The 14769-nt window shown below is 38.2% G+C and overlaps 2 protein-coding genes across 4 annotated transcripts in view; one reads left to right on the forward strand and one right to left on the reverse strand.

Moving 5' to 3' along the window:
* The window catches only part of gpsm2 (G protein signaling modulator 2), a 59209-nt gene extending 58961 nt beyond the window's left edge, over positions 1-248 (forward strand). For both annotated transcript variants that reach the window (XM_052010715.1, XM_052010714.1), the window contains exon 16: positions 90-248. In XM_052010715.1, coding sequence (XP_051866675.1) covers positions 90-248 — 159 coding nt within the window. The remainder of the gene's footprint in view (positions 1-89) is intronic.
* Positions 1-14769, reverse strand: part of clcc1 (chloride channel CLIC-like 1) — a 35082-nt gene that overhangs the window by 5331 nt on the left and 14982 nt on the right. Inside the window, exons 6-11 of one of the 2 annotated variants that reach the window (XM_052010713.1) lie at positions 8790-8918; positions 8158-8257; positions 6418-6515; positions 6183-6329; positions 5041-5835; positions 3703-3850 (exon numbers count right to left, since the gene is read on the reverse strand). In XM_052010713.1, the coding sequence (XP_051866673.1) occupies positions 3809-3850; positions 5041-5835; positions 6183-6329; positions 6418-6515; positions 8158-8257; positions 8790-8918 (1311 nt within the window). In that variant the 3' untranslated portion in view covers positions 3703-3808. Of the gene's footprint in view, positions 1-3702; positions 3851-5040; positions 5836-6182; positions 6330-6417; positions 6516-8157; positions 8258-8789; positions 8919-14769 lie in introns of those variants that run through there. The other variant, XM_052010712.1, reaches the window with a different exon arrangement.

Below are 14769 nucleotides of genomic sequence, written 5' to 3' on the forward strand. Positions count from 1 at the left end.
TTTACTTTTAAAGCATCAATTTTAAATAGCTTTTAGAAAAATAATTGACATGTTATTAAAGCAGTTATTGAATTCATACATTTCACCAGGGCTGCAGGCTGGATGACCAGAGATGTGCACCACCACAATTTACACACAAATGTGTAACCGTTCCTGATGAAGACTTCTTTAGCCTAATCCTACGATCTCAGGCCAAACGAATGAATGAACAACGTGTTACACTTCCTTCAAGTGAGGGAACAAAGTAAAATCCATCCCACTGAAATGAATGTACATTTATCGATAATTAAAATAGTAAATATTCATGAGGAATTGCTAGGATTTGGTAAAACTTACACTGCACTTTGGATTTCTAGCAACCACCAATTTTGTCTAAAATTTATTTTTCTTGCTTGCTTTTTTATTACCCTGTTAAAATTTCACAGGAATATGATTTAACAGAAATTGCTAAACAGTAAAACAGAAACATCTTAATTCCTTTACAGTACCTACTGGTCACACAACCTGATTGAAGAATATGCCAGTATTATTTTTAAATTGAAAACACTCCATTTTCTGATGATCCTAACAGGAAGAGGATTATTATGATTTTTAGTTTTACATGTTTTAGATCAACAAACACAGTAATTACTAGCAAAAATATTAATATTTTAATTAGCAGAAAAATGATCACTACTTATTCGTCATTGACTTTTTTTTGGCAATACCTACAGGAAATGGTATTTATAAACGATGATTCTCAGATGTACATAAGTAATTGTAGACTTATTTAATGTCTTGTACTGCCAATCTTGGGTTGATTCTCAGTTTCAAAGTCCCTTCATGAAACTATACAGAATTCTAGAACTTTTTTTGCAATTGCTACTGGAAGCAAGACTTTTATTCTTGATAAACTTACTGTTTAATTATGCATTAATAACTTCAAATATGTATGTGTTAATTGGAATCGGTGTAATTTTTAGAAATCAAGTTTCAGTTAAAGCTCAAAATCCATCTCCTTCAGGTCATTGTTTGTATCCTTGCTTCCAAATGGGTAATGAAGGTGTATAAATTTTTATAGTATAGTTTTGAAGGGAATAATCAAAAATACAATTGTGGAAAAAAACTTAAGTTTGCATGTATTACTGCAAAAGATTAAGCCTTTGTAAATTTTGAAGTTAAACTGTTTACCACTGGTTTAAGAAACTGTGTTAATGAACTACCTTGCAAATGTTAAAACATGCCCCTAGTTGATTTACTTTGCCTTAGTTCAAAATACTTGTACTGTAATGCAACTGCAAAACATATTTCTTGCATCTTAGCTGTTCTAAAATACAGAGCAATGGGAGCAGGCAAGTACAGTACATTGATTAAAAAATGAGTGTCCTATTGTACAGTTTAAAATTTAAAGGATCCCAAGCTGAGATTAAAAAATAAATCACTTCTTGACATAGAAGAACTATCTGTTCATTGATCACTGAGATAATGCTGAATAACAGTAGAATGCAGAACTGCATTATACTTTTTGCATGAGTAGTGACTCATAGCAGGTTTTGTTTTAATGTTGATACCTATTGTGTTTCAGTGCAAAACAGATGTAGCTTTTGCAAAGAAAAAACTGCAATGATGACATTGTCATATCTACAATAAAAAAGAACTAAAAGAATATGGTCTACCTTCCTGTTTGTCTGAGGACGTGATAAAAACCAAGTGGCCAATTGGAATGAAAGACTGATAGCGTAAATCTCTTGGGTAAACATTAACATTTTTCCAAAAATCAAAAAGTGGGAGCAGAGTTTTTGACTTCCACACATTTTCTATCCATTCAGAGTAAATGAATTAAAGCATATAAAGGTAAGCAATAATTGGAAAACCCAGGCTCATCCAATAGTGTTCACACCATTTGGTCAGGTGAAATTTTGACCATTTCCATTAATCCCATTCTGACCCAGTGCTGCTTGCAGCATCATTGCCAAATTGGCACCAGTTGGGACAGATTAGTTTTTTTGCAATCAATCAATTAACATATTGTTTATTCTTACCTGGATATTCCTTTGCATGTGTATTCCATTTGTAGCTGTTGTACAGTCTCAGGTTGAGCTTAAATGCTACCGCCTGCTACATTATTCACTCACAGGAGAAATGTATGGTAAACACCAACTGAAGCAACTTTCTCTCTAACCAGGGGAGCAACATGTCAATTTTTGTTTTCATGCTATCTTAATGGTGAAGAACAGAGCAGGTTTGCCACGTACAGTAGCATCACCTGGTCGATGTGTGCCAGAGGATATGCAAATAATTTGAAAATGCTAACCTACATGTAATTAATGGCTTTCATTTGTTGCTTGTAGTGTAGAAGATCAAGGTACTTCATGTGAAGAGGGCCAAATGGCTCGACTTGAAAATTCTATCATAAATGTAATAGTTTATCACTGAAGGATGTGAAATGATGCATATTAGTAAGAAGGATGCAGTGTAAACTAAATGTAGTCTTAAAGATTATAAGAGCCTAGAAGGCCTGTGTTGTAGGGAGAGATTGCCCAGGCTAGATCTTTATTCCTTGGCGATGACAAGCAACCTTATAGAAGTGTTTAAAATTATGTGAAGCATAGTCTATTTCCCCAGGATAGGGGAGTCCAAAACTAGGGCACATAGATTTAGGGTGAGAGTGGGAAAGATTTAAAAGGGACCCGAGGGGCAACTTTTCCACACAGAGGGTGGTGAGTATATGGAATGAGCGGCCAGAGTAAGTGTTTGAGGCAGTTACAATAGTGTCAGTAAAGCAGCACTTGGATAGGTACATGGAGGGGTGGGGCTTAGAATGGTATATGCCAAATGCAGGAAATAGGACTAGATGGGTGGGCACCGTGGTCAGCATGGACTGGTTGGGCTGAAGGGTCTGTATCCGTGCTGTATTGCTCTGAGAATAAAAACTTTGGAATGTTCATATACATCTCAAAATGGTAGGACAAAATGAAGTTTGACTTAAAAATACATGGGATCTTTGATTTTTAAAACAAAAATGAAGAATTCTACTATAAATATGAGAAAATTATGCCAAACCTTCAAAATAATCATTAGGCCACAAATGGAGGATTGTTAAAATCAAAAGTGGTTGTTAATGCCTTAGAAGATGCAGAAGAAATTTATTAGAATGCTGTCGGAAATGAGGGATTTGGGTTGAGATTTTTCCAGAGTAGAGGAGATTTGGTAAGTGTTCAAAATAGTGAATACATAGAGGAGAAATTGTTTTCCCATGATAAAGCTCAGTAACTAAAGGATATAGATGAATTTAAAAGACGTGTTCATATCAAGAGAAAAACATGACAACAGATTTCATATACGTGGATGTTTTGGTTATTATAAAAGTAAGGCCCTCTCTTAATTCTAGGAAAAACGCAAACAAGTGATACCACATCACAGATGGGCCGACTGCCTTAACTACTGACCCTGATGATTTAGATTCGTAAACTAATATCTTAGGGGACCCATTTCTGTTGGTAGTTTTGCTTACCTCCAGGTATGTTTAATATAGTTATTTTTTGGTACAATTCAGTGGAATATTCACAGCACTATCAAACTGCACTGAAAGAAACAGACTAAATAAATAATTCCATGGTAGCGCTGAATGTAAATAGATCAGTGACATGCCAGCACTACTAGAAAACTTCTAGCTGCTTTTCACTCCCAAAATTTCAGAAATATATGCAATGCAAATTCTTGTTATCACTTAAATGACTGCATGCATCTTTCATAGTTATCTTAAGTTTGCAATAATCAATCATTACGTTATCTGCTATAACAAACATGATTTCTTCAACACAAGTCTTCATGTTCTTTGATTTTCTCCAAATTCTAGATTGTTGAAAGCCTACAGAACAGACAAGCATTATTCCACACAAAGCCTAAAATTAATGAAAAGTGAACAAGTAATTATGCATTACTCTATTCACTTTAAAGATGCTAAATATTAATTGACCCATGCTTAAGAATTTCATAGGCTAAATAATTTCTCAGAAAACATTGAATAGTATAATATACTCAAAGCAAAGTCCGATAATGTAACATATTTATAACTTATGTCAAGCTAACATCAAGAGGAAGAATCCACGCAAAAAACAAAATCAACACTATTTTTGATGAAACTTTGCATTTGAGAAATGCTCACCTTCGTACAAATAATATGGCTTTTGCTAAGGAAGATGTAAATTTTGTCTTCCAGCAACAATCCAGTGACAGAGAAACCATCACTTCATTACTAACCAAAAATTGAACACTCTTCTCAGCAATTAGAATTAGAAATATGGCCTCTTATGCCTGCTCTGCCATTCAATAATATGTGCCACTTTACTCCATATCCTGTGATATCCAAAATACCAAAACAAAATTGAATTTTCGATGAGGATTAAATCATCAACCCTGATCAAAACTGATCCCTTGCCCAATTGCATAAAGCATCTGTAGCAAATCATTTCTTTCCCCAACACTACTCTTAATGCAGCTATCTTCAATGACAAATCCTGCTACTCTTATCCTTGTTTCCAGTCAGAGGAATACTTGAAAACAATTAAATGACATTTGGTTTTCCCACATAATTCAGAGGCTATAGTAAATAAGTCGTAGGTCTACTGTGGATAAAGAAATGGAAACCAGACTGCTGTGATCCAGCATGAACCAATGGGCTGAATGATCTCCTGTACTCTACCATAATAAGTAGTGCTCAGTTTGCTGAGGATTTACTAAAAATCTAATTTCTGTCAGAGGAGTACAGGCCATCCCTGGGTTACGAATGCCAAACTTATGGACACCTCTACATATGAACGAGCTCCTGTAATATTATTAAATTCAAAAGTTACACATATGTTTGTTGTTGCGAATGGCAGAACTATTCTCTCTTAGCAGTTGTTCTTTATCAGTCATATATGTGTGAGGCCATGCATTACAATACTGTGTAGATGATGTTGCCATATCAAGATATTGTGTGTTCCAACTTTTGAACAAAATCAACCTAAGGAGTGTTACCCAGGGATGGCCTGTACCTAAGATTTTAGGACAAGTTACCTGTGTTCCCACATTTTCTATGAAGGATTCCTCATTTTCAAGTTTCTCTTCCTGGAGAGTCCTTTTATCAATAGGTTCCATGTCTGTGGCACTCTTGTTTGATGGATGCTGTGGAACTGCATTAGTGGACCTGTCAGCTGTCCAGGGATCCTCAGGAGTTTGTCCAGTATTCTGCACATCCTTCTCCCCTGCTCTTTTCTCATTGTACAATCTATTATCGGAGTTGCTAGGAGGGAGGCCAGTTATATTCTTACTTTGCAAATCACCACCTTCAATCTGTCCAACAACCCCTCCAGCCTGATGAGCAACATTATGTTCCATGACAGTTTTTGCAGCATTTTGTTGATTTTCTCCAAGTGGCTGTGGTTCAGTAGACAAAAAGGTGCTGCTAATTGGCTGCTGATCATCAGAAGTGTGCCCAGAACAATGAGAGCCTGGTACTCTTCTTCTTCGTAGCTGGTTGTCACCCCTCCCATTATTGGACACCCCAGCTCTTTCCCAATTCATTACATCTTCAACACCGTGTTGATTCGTATTATTTCCTCTCTCAGGACGTGTAACTGCACACCTAGGCTGTTCACCGTTGGTATCTTTTCTGATGTCAGGAACATGTCGAGCATCCCCCCCAGCCTGATAATCCACACATCCTCCCATTTGGTAAAAGGTATCACGAGTGGGGCTTTGCATTATATATGGCACATGATGGTGTGCAATTGGAGGCCGTGAACTACCATCTGGAAGGAATCTAGGTAAACCATATCGAAAAGCTGCATGAACACAGAAGTACCAGATTGCCTGCAAAACAAAAACAGTAAAGAAAGGTAAGTATGGTCATATAAACTCCTCCTCCAACCTACAAAAATAAAGAGGTATTTCAGGACTACTGCCATTGAAAATAACTTGCAAAGTCTGAAACCTTAATACATCAACCTTCTACCCTACAGAAACTACTTTGATAGGTTTCTTCAGCACAAATGCGGACAAGGTTCAGGAGATGCTAAACCTGCATCCCTATATTCCATGTATTTGCCTACCAAAACATTGATATAACATTAGCAGGATATTATTAATAAACAGACATTTATTACATAATTTTATTTTAATGAACATTATTCCATTTGTTTATTAAAACCAATACTCACAATAACAGACACAACTACCACGAGGGTCACATAAAACTGCAATAGCCATGGAAGGTCTTTAAGGAGGTCTCGAAAAAACTGACTGATGGGTTGCCCAATATGCTTCAATGGTTCAGTGATGAGTGTTGTTATAGTAAGCATCAGGGCCTGAAAAAGTACACAAATTGGATGCTTAAAGTACACTGGATGCCTAAATTAGATTATGTGCATTCTGACCATTATTTTTCATTTTTACCTTGGCTGGTGGAACTTCCCAAATTGGATCTACCAAGAGCGCTTCATAGTATTTTTCACATGGGTCATCCTGCAGAGTCCACGTTCGCCTGAACCACTCTGTTTGGGGAAGATGTAAAAATTAAAATTCCATGTTACTCCAAATTTAGGACTATTTTTAATCATCACAAAATTCTGGCAAAATGTAAACATTCAAGATATCGATCACCTACTGCTAAATTCTCTCTGAAAAACTCCCTTACACAATCCATTCCAACCAAAAAGGACACTTAAGAGAAGCCAGAAAATGTGTAGCCCTTCTGACACCATAAAGTTAGCTGTAATGTTTTTAAGTTGTCTGATACTTCTGCTGCTACGTAAATGTTTAAAAGATAAAATGCAGGAACCAAATTTAATCATTTTAATCTCATATCACAGACAAAAATAAACATCTAATGTCCTGTCTGTGAGGAAGAGACAGAAATGGACCCTTCTAAATACACTTTTATAAATACAGTCCAGTGAGCCTATGATTTTATTTACTGCTGGCAGTTCAGAATTGGTTGCACTATTCCAGCTGCAGCATTTTACAAGTAGAGTAACTTTGTGCTCTAGTGCCCTTCTCCATTTACAAAACCAACAACACAATATCCTTTAACAGCGTCCCCAATTTGTCCTGCCACCTTCAAAAATCTATGCACTTACAACCCCAAGTCTCTTATGCTGCATTTTTTTTAAATTTAAGAAAATTAAAAAACAGCCTAGAAATAGTGTATTGGAAGGACCTACTTCTCTTAGGGCATGGATGGGTAGAAAAGTGATGAGAAAAAAGTACACACTTGTGTCATTCCCTATGGTGTTTGTTGTATTATCCTTTAGAGTTTAGAAGAGTGAGGGAAAGGCTTGATAGGCAAGAGGCAGGGAAGATGCTTCCCTTAACTGAGGAGTCCAGGACTGAGGGCACAGTTTGAGATAAGGGATAGGCTGTTTAGGATTGAGATGAGGAGAATTTTCTTCACTCAGAGTATGGTGAACCTTTGGAATTCTCTACCCTGGGCAGCTGTGGAAGCTCCATTGTTGTTTTCATTCAGAACAGAGATCAATGGATTTCTAGGCATTGAGGAATCAAGGGATTAGGGCTAATGCTGGAAAATGGTGCTGAGGTAGAAGAGCAGTCAGGATCTTGATATATGACAGAGCAGGCTTGAAGGGCCAAAAGGCCAACTCCTGCTCCTATGTTCTTGTGTTCAAATTGAAGAAATGTATCTTCATCTCAGCCCAAAGTGGTCTACCCCTTATTTTGAGTCTGTGACCCGGTTCTAGGTTCTTCACTCAAGGCAAGCATCCTCCCTGCATCTTCCTGGTCAAGCCCAGCAAGAATTTTGTAAGTTTTAATGAGTTGCTTTTCTACTCAAGTAACTACACTGCTAAATTATTTTTTCATTTAATCCCAATAAAATTACCTGATAATCAGTTTATACATGGGTCTTCTACAAAAGAAAAGTCTTATTCAGATAGCCACTTGTGAACTATAACCAAATAATCACAAATATTACAACTTTAAACATTTATTCTGTGAATTCATGTAATTGAAAAAGAATTTTTTGTTGGCACTGCAGATTGTATGCTTCATGAATAATGCGTGACACTGCCATAAATCATTCAGTAATAATGCTGCTCTTATAGAAGCAAAATCACAAGAGACATTACATGAGGATGGTAATTTCTTTCATTAAAAGCTTGTTCAATGAAAAGTGCTCACCAAACAGACTGCCCTTCCAATCCATTTTTTGGACCCCTGCACATACAAGTTTATCAGGTTCCAACTTGGCAACATTAGCCTGTCGCTTAGCAAAAGCTGTCTGCAAAAATAAAACACATTTTAAAGCTTCAAGACTTGCATTATTTGTATGGTTTGCATTTTCTGGAAATCACAAAACTAACAGAAAAAGTAAGAAATACTGATACATATTGCCAGGATTTTCAAATATCCACTTTTTTTTTGCAAATAATCATTTCCTTATTTCCACAGTAGAATGGCTCCCACACAGCTCCAGTAACCCGAGTTCAATCCTGACCTCAGGTGCTGTGTGCAATTTGTACCTCCCTGTGACCACATGGGTTTCCATCAGGTGCTCTGGATTCCTCCCATGTCCCAAAAGCATGTGGGCTGGTAGGTTAATAGGCCACTTTAAATTGCCCCTGTTAATGGTAGGGGAGAATGGTTAAATGGTAGGGGAGAATGAAATTAGTGCTGATAGGCACTTGTTGGTTGGCTCGGATTTGTTGAGCTAAGGAGCCCATTTCCGTGCTGTATGATGCTGTATTTTACATAAAATCCTAGAAATTCAGCAAGATTTATCAGAAGCTTAAAGAAGTAAAATCCTTTCATACCTTGTACAAGAACACCCAATTCCACCCAAAACTAATCAAAAAGCAGAATAATAAGAAACGATAGGGTCGTGTCAATGGTGTCCATGCCAGACGAATAATTGCAAAAATACAAACTAGGCAGGCCAGAAACTGGAAAGGAAAAGCAAAAGAGTCAAGTCAAAAATATACCAAATCATTCACAATCAAAACCAGTAATTCCAGTTAAGGTACAGCATATTTAAATCCATGCAGTTAATAACATATCTAATTGAAAGATTGTGAGGCTATTTCTTATTTTTCGATGGGATTGGATCAGAAAAGCAATGGACACCAGGATGAAATGGAACCAGAAAGATGTGCAAGAGCACATAAAATGAATGCAGCTTTGAAGCTATGCAAGGCACTGCTGCATTGTTATTATAGCGGCTTGTGTTAGATTGTGAATAACCTTGCTTTTCAGCTTGGTTCAGTACTAACCCTCTTAGTAAGATCATCAATATAAATCCCATTGCACAATGACAATAATTGGCAAATTCAATGGAGAATACGCCGCATTATCAGGGGTCATCCTTTAGATGAGACAGTACACCAAGACAGACACTGATAATTGGCTTCTTATTGGGATTGGTTTATTATTGGTATTGGTTTATTAAGTCAAAGTCAAGTTTCCTGTCATATGCACAAGTACATGTATGCACAGGTGCAATGAAAAACTTGCTTGCAGCAGCATCACAGGCACATAACATCATATAGGCAAGATTCACAAGAAAAATATAAATTAAACATAAATTATACACAATTTTTACAGAAAAGAACACAATTAGAACAAAAAAAGTCCATTTTAGTGCAAAGTGATCAAAGTGGTCATTGTGTTACTAAACTGTAGTAATTAGGGTTGTGCACTTAGTTCAAGAATCGAATGGTTGAAGGGAAGTAGCTGTTCTTGAATATGACGGTGTGGGATTTCAGGCTTCTGTACCTCCTGCCTGACGGTAGCAGCGAGAAGATGGCATGTCCTGGATGGTGGGGATTTTTGATGATGTATGTTTCCTTCTTGAGGCAGCGCCTCCTGTAGGTACTACTGACGGTGGGGAGGGATGTGCCCGTGATGTATTGAGCAGAGTCCAGTATTCTCTGCAGCTTATTACGTTCCTGCACATTCAAGTTGCTATACCAGACCATGGTGCAACCAGTCCAGCTACTTTCAACAGTACATTTGTAGAAGTTTGTTAGAGTGTTGTGACAAGCCGAACCTCCTTAACCTCCTAAGAAAGTAAAGACGCTGGCGCGCCTTCCTTGTGATTGCATCTATGTGCTGGGCCCAGGACAGGTCATCCGATATGTTAACATCCAGGAATTTAAAGCTGCTGACTCTCTTTACCACTAATCCCCCAATGTAGACTGGTGTATGTTCACCCTCCTTCCCCTTCCTGAAGTCAACGATCAGCTCTTTAGTTTATCGTCACATGTACCAAAATACGGTGAAAAGCATTTGTTGACATGCCATCCAGACAGATCATTCTGTCTGAACATCTTATGTTCAACAGAACATAAGTTCATCAAAGTAGAAAAAAGGGAAGCAGAATACTACGTTACAGTTACAGAGTTTAAGAGATCAAGAGTTCACCTTTTAGAGTAATGATAGGTCCATTCAAGAGTCTGATAACAGTGAGTCAGAGCTGTTCTCGAGTCTGGTGGTACGTACTCTTAAGCTTTTCTATCTTCTGCCTGATGAGAGAAGGGAGAAGAGAGAATGATCGGGGTGGGAGAGGTCCTTGATTATGTTGGCTGCTTCCCCTAGGCAGTGGGAAGTGTAGTCAGAGTCAACGGATGGAAGGCTGGTTTTTGTGATGGACTGGGCTGTGTTCACAACAATTTCGTGCAGTCTTGGGCAGAGCAGTTGCCATACCAAGCTGTGATGCATCCAGATAGGATGCCTTCTGTGGTGCATCTGTAAAAATTGGTGAGGGTCAGTGGGGACATGTCATATTTCCTCAGCCTTCTGAGGAAGTAGAGGCGTTGGTGTGCTTTCTTGGCTGTAGCGTCCACGTGGCTGGTGAAGGATAAATTGTTGGTGCTATTTACACCAAGGAACTTGAAATTCTCAACCATTTCCACATCAGCACGATTGATACAGACAAGTGTGTGTATTCCATCCCGTTTCCTGAAGTCAATAACCAGCTCATTCGGTTTGCTGACATAAAACATACAACGGTACAGCACAGCAACAGGCCCTTCCGCCAGCACTGTCTGTGCCGAGCACAATGCCAAATTAAACTAATCCCTTCTGCCTGCACATGATCCATAGTCCTCCATATTCATGTGCCTATCCAAAAGCCCCGTGAATGTCACCATCATATCTGCTTCCACCACCACCCCTGGCAGTGCGTTCCAGGCACCTACAACTCCCTGTGTAGTAAAAAAAAACTTGCCCCAAACATATCCCTTAAACTCTTCCCTCTCACCTTGAAGCTATGCCATCTAGTATTCGACATTTCTTTCTTTCTCAATCTTTTTATTAATTTCAAATTGATATACATAATAATAGTAATTATACACATGATATAGAGATCAGGATTACAATAATAACAGTTAACATATACAAACATAAAGAGTTAAATATGTAATCTGAACCTCCCAATCTTTTAATAATTGAACATGAAGAAGATTTAAAAGAAATTTGATTAGTTGAGAAAAAAAAGCCCCAAACTAAAAAAAAGCAACAAAACAAAATGAATGGTAATAATAAACAAAAACTAACCAAGAACTAAACAAAAGCTGGGCTGTTGTATTTCATCAATTAAAAAAATTATTGTTATTAACTCCGTTCCTCTATATTCGAATAGAAAATTATTGAGAAGGATTCGGAAAGGTCAGCTTACATCATATGAAAATGCTGAAAGTATTCGACGTTTCTATCCTGGCTGTCTACCCTATCTAGGCCTCTCATAATTTTATAAGCTTCTGTAAGGTCTCCCCTCAGTCTCCGACGCTCCAGAGAAATCAACTCTTTATACAACCTTTTCTTGTAGCTAATAACCTCTAATCCAGGCAGCATCCTGGTAAACCTTTTCTGTGACTCCACATCATTTCTGTAATGGGGCGGACCAGAAATGAATGGAATATTCCAGTGTGGCCTAACCAAAGCTTTATACAACTGCATCATGTCTTCGGGACTCTTATACTCTATGCCCCTAGCAATGAAGGCACGTACGCCATATGCCGCCTTTACCACTTAATCTACTTGTGTTGCCACTTTCAGGGAGCAACGGACTTGGACCCCAAGATCCCTCTGTACATCAATGCTGTTAAGGGTCCTGCCATTAACTGTATACTTTCCCCTTACATTTGACCTCCCTAAGTGCAACACCTCACACTTGCCTAGATTAAACTCCATCTACCATTTCTCCACCCACAAATGTAACTGATCTATATTCTGCTGTATCCTTTGATGACTTTTCTTCACTGTTGGTAACTCCACCAACTTCTGCAAACTTACTAACCAACCCATTTACATTTTTGTTCGAGTCATTCAAATAATATCATAAACAACAGAGGGCTCAGTGCTGATCCCTGCAGAACACCACTGGTCACAGGCCTCCAGCTAGAATAACACCCTTCCACCACTACCCTCTGTCTTCTGTGGGCAAGCCAATTCCGAATCCAAACTATCAAGTCACCGTGGATCCCATGCATCTTAATCTCCCTGATCAACTTACCACGAGGGACCTTGTCAAACACCTTACTGTAGACAACATCCACTGCCTTACCCTCATCAATTACCTCAGTCACCTCCTCAAACAACTCTATCAAGGTTGTAAAACGTGACTTGCGTCCCACACAAAACCATGCGACTGTCCCTAATGAGCCCACACTCTTCCAAATGTGAATAATTTCTATTCGTAAGAATCGTCGCCAATAGCATCCCTACCACTGAAATGAGACTCACCGGTCTATAATTTCCAGGATTATCCTTATTTCTTTTCTAAACAAAGGAACATCATTGGCTACAATCCAGTCCTCCAGTTCTTCATCTGTGGCTAGAGAAGATACAAAGATCTTCTTCAAAGCCCCAGCAATTTTCTCTCTTGCCTCTCTCAATAACCTGGAATAGATCCCATCAGGCCCTGGGGATTTATCTACCTTAATGCTCTTTAAGAGACACAATACCATCTCCTTCTTGATGTCAAAATGCCTTAGCATATTAGAATACCCCACATTGATCTCCCTATCCTCCATGTTCTTCTCCTTAGTGAATATTGATGCAAAGTACTTGTTTAGTTCTTTGCCAACATCCTCTGACTTCAAGAATAAATTCCCTCCTTTATTGAGGGAAAGACTGCTGTCTTGACACTATGCCACTAGGTTCCTGTACTCCATCTTGTCACTGTTTGAGATCAGGCCCACTACGGTGGTGTCATCTGCAAACTTGTAAATGGAGTTGGAGCAGAATTTGGCCACACGGTCGTGTGAGTATAGGGAATATAGTAAGGGGCTGAGTACCTTTTATCATTTCAGAGCATCACAAAATTAATTGCATATTACAATTTTAAATTGTAATTTAAATTAAAACAGAAGTAAAATAAAATACAAAAAACCAAAAAAACCTACAAAATTACAGCCAATTATCTATTTTGGAAGTGTACTGCAGTGATAGAAGATTCCACAAAGTAGGATCCCTTAAAAAGTAATGAAATTAATGATTAAATAATCTCTTTTGGTGCCGCCGAGGGTGGGACACCATGGGATCTTTTACATTTAACCGAGTTCAGATGGGGCTCATATTTTAAACTTTAATTCAAAAAGCTTTTGACAGTGAAGCACTGCCCAGATCTCCAGTGTGTACCTGAATCCATGATTTTCTTACTCAGTGGAGATAATGCTGCTAACCAAACTACATAGAAATAGTAACTCTGGGAATTCAATGACTTACTTGAAAAATCAGTTACAGTAACTTGATGTAACCGGACTCATTTTCAAAATTTAAGTCAGTTTCCTACTTCACAAGTTCCTCTAACCTTTCATTAATTACAAATACCAAAACAAATACAAAACACTTTCCCTCTATTACAAGAGCAAAATATTTCTGATTTCCAATATTTGCAATAAAACAAAAAAATGCTGGAAGCACTCAACAGTTCGGGCAGCACCCATGGAGAAAATGTGAGTAAATTTCTCCAATTCTTTTCATTTTTTATTCTGCTTTCCTCTATTGTCTTACAGACAGTGAATGGATCTCAAAAAAAAACTATTATTTTACTCCATGACTTCGTGCTCTTTTGAAGAGTTTTTAAAGTAGTCAAAGTGAATAGAACATAGTACAGTACAGGAACAGGTCCTTCAGCCCACAATGTTGTGCCAAACTAATTAAGCTAAAGAAACTTAATCCCTTCTGCCTACACACGTTTTAAGTTTCAAGTTTATTTAGGTTTCAAGTTTATTGTCATGATCGTACATACCCAGGGTATAAATGCCATGAAATTTAGCTTTTTGCAGCAGCAGCACAGTGCATTACAAACACGACAACATAAGTAACATAAACCTAAATTAATACAAGCCTAAATTAACAAATATTATACATAACTTACACAACAGAAAAATAAACTTTTTTTTAAGGTTGGTTGAAGAACCTGATGGCAGTGGGGAAGGATCTGTTGTTGAACCTTGAGGTGTGGGTCTTCAGGCTCCTGTACCTCCTGCCTGATGGCAGCAATGAGAAGAGGGCATGGCCCGGATGGTGGCGGTCCTTAATGATGGATGTCGCCTTCCTGAGGCATCACCTCTTGCAGATGTCCTCGATGGTGGGGAGACTTGTATCCGTGATGGAACTGGCTGAGTCCACCACCCTCTGTAGCCTCTTGCGTTCCTGTGTATTGGTGTTCCCATACCAGGCTGTGATGCAGCCAATCCATATCCATGGTCCATATCCTTCCATTCTCTGCAAATTCATGTGCCTATCCAAGAGCCTCTTAAACATCATCGTATTCCAGCATCATTGGGT

The sequence above is a fragment of the Pristis pectinata genome, chromosome 3 (assembly GCF_009764475.1).
Source record: "Pristis pectinata isolate sPriPec2 chromosome 3, sPriPec2.1.pri, whole genome shotgun sequence".
Taxonomy (NCBI): Eukaryota; Metazoa; Chordata; class Chondrichthyes; order Rhinopristiformes; family Pristidae; genus Pristis; species Pristis pectinata.